Here is a 5,669-nt window from a genome sequence, read left to right on the forward strand (position 1 = left end):
GTCCATAGATGAATTCGCCAGGCTCGATCGCTGCGACTTGAGGGGTGGCCGTATGACGGGCCACTGCATGCTTGACCCACCGAAGGAGCCACGACCGGCCGGGTCGCTTGCAGCGACGTCTAGCGGAATGAGCAGATGATGCAAGGGCCGATCGATACGTAGTCGACGGCTGTCGTAGAAGAACGCCGCAGGCACTCGCACGGAAGTGTGATGCCCCGCGTATCGGAAGAGCCTCGATATCGAGGGGGGCTTCTTGAAGCCAGGCGGAGTCGTCGGCGACGAAAGTGAGCGCGCTGAGTCGGAACTCGCGGACCACAACCAAACCACCGCCGGAAACCATGTTGATGAAGATCGGAAAAAATGCAACCTCGCCAGAAGTTGCCAAGACGCTTTTCCCCACGGTGGGCGCCAACTGTCATGGTACTAAGTCTGACAGTAAGAGTAGGGGATACGTATGAGGAGGCAAGGCCTTAGCTATGGCGAGGTTGTACACACGAGTTTACAAGTTTAGACCCCTATCGGAGGAGGTAAAATCCCTAGGTCTCGATGCCCTGAGGCGGTCGACTGGAATATGGGTGTGTGTTACAGGGGATGCGAACCCTTGTGCTAGAGGAGGGGGTGGCTTATATAGAGTGCGCCAGAACCCCAGCCATCCCCCGTTACAGGGTTCAATGTACATTAAGACAGGGTGTTACTGGTAACGCCAGCGAGCTATTAATGATCTTTAAGACTACAGAGTGAACGCCTAACCGTTGCCATCCTGAGTGACTAGGTCTTCTATACTCCGAGTGGTTTCTTGTATGGTCGAGTGACCTCATCTTGGTCGAATGGAATTGGGATATCCGAATGAGGTAATTGGTCGAGTGGATTGCACTCCATGGTCACTTCAGTCGGCATCTCTTGTTATACTTCGAATGTCCTTGATTCTAGGGTAGTGAATTTGGATAGGGCGTATAGGTCAGGTCTATGACCCTACCCTAGGTCCATGGCATCGTCAGCTAGCTACATAGTTAGGAAAGAGTTCATATTCCCCATAAACTATTGGTTTGCTCACTTCCCCTCTGAACGATTTATGAACCCACTTAACCCCTGAAATACAATTTTCCGGTTCGGATCGCTGGTGATGCAAAGAGTTGTGCGAGGTTGACAATAGTGACTAAGACCTTAGGATCTCATGGCAGCTTGACTCTACACATCACCATCGCAAAACCAAACAGATGGAATGAGAGAGAAGAGGGAGTAAAGAGAGCACATCCATATGGATGCACAAAGGATATGGTCTGAAATGGACGAGTGTTATAGAATGAGAAGGTGGAGGGATACACGTGGAGGGCGTGCATATGCCACACTAGCAAGCTACCATCAAACTATTATCGAAATCACTGCCCAAAACTGGTCACGGGGTACAACTCCAAAAAAAGGTTTTATGATATCATGAAAATTGGGAGCCTAAGAGAATTAGGAAGAAAAGTGAGCCAAGTCAATTGTATAGGAAAGGAAATTAACATTCCACATATAGAAAATACTGAGGGAGTGATAGCAACAGGGGCCACTGGATCTACTCACTATACAAGGTTATGTCGTATACTCAATGAAGGGAGTAGAAATGTTTATAGATGCTACAGATCAAAACAAAAGAAAAATAACATAAATCACAAACATTTAACATCTCACTTGACATCTACACGGCCTGCACTACAAACTTGTAAAAATAAATGGAAAAATATGAACACAAATTACATGGAATCATTTTTCCTTTACCGAAAAAGGCTTTCGCCCCGCTTTATATATAAAGCACCGATCAACAAGCACCCAGTACAGACACACGCCACCGCAACACACGCACACACCCAGGACAAGATACATAGACGCTGAGCGCAGCAACACCACCCCTAGCACTACCACCACGAAGAGATGAAACTACATATGACGAACCATGTGCTTCAAGGCGGCGCCTTCAAGAAGGGGACGACACCGGAACGCCGCCACCGCCCGATCCAAGGATCAGAGTTTCCCTGGAGCCGCATGACGGGCAATGAGAGCCGCGACGACGCCTTCAAGTAGGGAACGATCTTCGCCGCCGCCGATCCGTCCGAAGATAGAACAGGTTTTCACCTCGGCCAACGCTCACCGCCACCGAACGCCACACCCCGGCTACCACGCCGCCCACACGGCCATGGTGACCAGGCAGCGCCAAGGCCCGGGCTCCGCCCAAGAGCACCGCGCTACCACCACCCAGGCCGCAACCCCGGCATCCAAGACCTTGACACCACCTCACCCGAGACCCGCCGCAACTCCAACGGAAGAGACGAGCTAAAAGGTCCCACCTTTCTCACCCCTGGACGACCCACAGCGTCGAGACCCCAATAGGCCGGCCAGAACTGACATCCACCGACCCGTCCTGTTGCCTCGAGCGTGAGACGAGCTCGGTCCTGCAGCACCGAGAGGGGGACGAGGTCAGTCCTGCTGCACCGTGCGCGAGACGAGCTCGGTCCGGCTACACCGTGCGAGACGAGTTCGGTCCTGCAGCACCTTGCGTGAGACGAGCGGTGGACCGTAGCTGGGAGAGGACCAGCCCTCTGATAAGAGTAGTGCCTGGGCGACGAGGAAATGGATCGAAGGTCGAGATGGTCCGCACGCAGACGAGCCGACACTGGAGAAGCCGGCCGCTGCCGCGTGTAGATCCGTCGAGCCACCGTGAAGCCGCCACGACACAGGGAGGCCACCCGACGGACCTCCCCACGCCACCGCCCACGGCCAGAGCAGCGGCCACGCCAGGCCGCTTCCCAACGTGCGTTGCCCGGCGAACTCCAAGCGACGGAGCCGCCGGGCACGCACCACCAGAGCCACGCGCCTTGCCGCCCCCTCCCGGAGACCACCGCCACCACCACCCGCGTCGACCGCACGAGCGCACCAGCCGGCACACTGCACCATGCTGGAGGCCGGCCCAGCCTAGCCGGACACCGTCCCCAGCTCGCGCCGCCGCGGCCCGCGGCCCTTGCGCCTGGATATGATGAGGAAGCCCCGAAGAAGCCAGCACCTCACCCTCCCCACGCACAAGCCCGCGCCACCAAAACCACGCAGCCGCCGCCGCTCCGCCGCACGACCGCACCACCGGTGCGCCGCCCGGGTCGCCGCCGCGCCGTCCCGCACGAACGACGCGATCCTCTCCGTGGCCCTCCGTCCCGCGCTGTCGGAAGCCAAGGAAGAAGGGAAGAAGGCCCCGCCGACGCCGACGCCAGCCGGGCTTTGCCCGGCGGCGCCCTCGGGTGGCGGCAGGGGGGGGGGCAGGGTTGGGGAAGGGCTGCTGGCCGGCGGCAGCTAGGGTTCGCCCTGCCGCCCGCGAGAGCGGCACGGGTGAGCGAAGTTGCTTCCTTTTCCCCTCCACAAGGATTATCATCATTTTTCCTTTTTACAAATGCCAAGTCAGATTTTGACGTGAAATATCTAGATAACTTTCTTACTTGTATATTTTTTTTGAAAAGGGGGTTTACCCCGGCCTCTGCATCAGAAAGATGCATACGGCCATATCTAGATAACTTTCTTACTTGTATATACTGTAGGACGACAAGTAGGCACAAAATAGAAACAATACCTTTTGCTGGCTAGGAAACTGTTGATATTGATGATGACTTGTTGTATGCTCCCTGCTTCGGTGTCAGAAAAACGTCGACCACTGACTTTACTATGAATAATTCTCATGATATTTATCATATCTGGATTTCGTGCCACGGATAAGAAGGCCCGACATTTGAATTTCTTGTTGAGGTCTTCATACACTTGGTTTGCAAGAGTGGTTTTGCCCATTCCTCCAGTTCCTACGATGGAAATCAACTTCAGTTGATTATCTGTTGACGCACCTTCGTTCAACAATTTGATTATCTCAGCCTTAGGTCCATCAATTCCCACAAGCTTTGAGGCGTGCTCAAATATAGAAAGAGCTCTAGGGTCAACGGTCGCATTTTTTGTGTTGGAGAAGGTCTCGCGACTCTTGTACCTTTCATTCCTCTCACCCACCTCAATGATATGTTTCTTTAGATCTTGGATCTCTCTGCCGATCCGGCGGCGAGCCTTCATCTTCCCCAACTTCCCTAGCGAGCTCTTGATCTTCTCAATGAAGCCATCTGGCTTTTCGTCTTTGTTTCCGATGCTCTGCATGAAGTCGTCGATGGCATCCTCTAGGTCATAGGACAGCTCCCGCACCTCATTCATCCAAACTTTATCCTGCTCATTGGGATCCTCGTCCTCGGACATCCTGACGAGAAAAGCCTCCATGGCGGCGAGCTCATGAGTGACGGACTTGATCTCTTTGCGCACACCTTTGAAACGCTTGTACTCATTGGTGAGCAGAGCTGCCAGCTTCTCCAGGACGGGCTTCAGGACCCCCGTGGCCACACTCGCCACAGCCGCCTCCAAGACCATTGTGTTAGGAGATCGATGAATGCACGGACGATAAATAGGTAGATTTGGGTCGTCAATCTACACCCTGAAAACATAACCAGTCAAAGTAAGCCACTGAGCCCAAGCATTTGACGAGCTACAGACGGATCACGCGCAAGTCTCAGGCCACATGGCCAACGCTAGGCGGCGACGATGTTAGATAAAATCTTGATGTTTTCTGCATCTGCATGTTTTGGTTTTTGGTTCTGCATGTAGCCTAGGGAGTCGTCCGGCAAGGTCTCGGCTGAGCGCGCACAGCTGTGAGATGCAGCATGGCCATGAGAAGCGGGTAAGGCGTGGCTGGGGTCAGACCGGCTGGGAAAATCAACTAGAGGAGATCGTCTAGTTTGTTAGTTTGTTAGCGCATGGATAGGTTAGTTAGCCGCATGAGCTTGCACGTCCTAGAGAGATTCTAGGGGAAGAGTTATGCGTGCGTGGGCACTGCTAGTGGCCGCGCCTGCGTGGCTGCGACTTATACAGATGTAAAGCATGTTTACCTTTGACAAGAAATAGACAGAAGAAAACGCTGGCTGTGTGAGGCAGCGGCACCAAACTTCTTGTGTTCCTGTGTTTGTTTCGTGAGTTGTGAGAGGCAGCAGCTACAGGAAGAAGAAGAGGGGTTGAGAGATTCAGCCCCAACAGACGATGACGTATGAGGGAGGCTTGAGGAGATGAAAGCACGACATGGAGGCGGGAGATGCGGTCATACCTATCGGCCGGGAACGATCGAGCCGTGGAGGATGGCTGAACAAGAACTGGACTGTGGCAGCGTTGGAACCTAGCAGCTCGGAGGAGGCGGACGACTACGCATGTGGTGAGATGAGAGGCGGAGCGAGGATCTTGCAATGGCACGAGAGTGGAGTTATGTGAGGGAGAAGGGGGTCGTTGGCTCTTTACTGGGTCGTTGTTGTTTGCCGTGCACACACTCCGGCCACTAGGCTGTTGTCAAATACAGCAAGCAACAACAATTTCCAAGAAACACCATGCATTTTTGTCACAGTCTTTCTTTTCCAACCGGGCTCACACCATTTTCCATTAATTTTGCAATCAACCGGGCTCACACCATTTTCCATTAATTTTGCAATCAACGGAAATACATCAGTCTGTTTGTTGTTCAACATCAACTACCAACTAGGCACCAAGCCAGATAGAGCGATTACCAGCAAAAGGAGACTGAAAGGGGGGAGCGAGTTGGTGCACCAAGCCAGATAGAGCGATTACGAGCAAAA

The 5,669-nt window shown here is 53.5% G+C and overlaps 1 protein-coding gene across 1 annotated transcript; it reads right to left on the reverse strand.

Moving 5' to 3' along the window:
* Positions 1–3,041: 3,041 nt before the first annotated feature.
* On the reverse strand, positions 3,042–5,316 carry LOC119321655 (disease resistance protein RGA5-like). Its single transcript, XM_037595243.1, has 4 exons — positions 5,150–5,316; positions 4,938–5,039; positions 3,596–4,486; positions 3,042–3,408 (listed from the first exon to the last, which is right to left on the reverse strand). The coding sequence occupies exons 3-4, from the start codon at positions 4,420–4,422 to the stop codon at positions 3,042–3,044; spliced, it is 1,194 nt and encodes a 397-aa protein (XP_037451140.1). The 5' UTR covers positions 4,423–4,486; positions 4,938–5,039; positions 5,150–5,316.
* Between the last annotated feature and the right edge of the window lie 353 nt (positions 5,317–5,669).

This window comes from Triticum dicoccoides, chromosome 6B (genome assembly GCF_002162155.2).
Source record: "Triticum dicoccoides isolate Atlit2015 ecotype Zavitan chromosome 6B, WEW_v2.0, whole genome shotgun sequence".
Lineage (NCBI taxonomy): Eukaryota > Viridiplantae > Streptophyta > Magnoliopsida > Poales > Poaceae > Triticum > Triticum dicoccoides.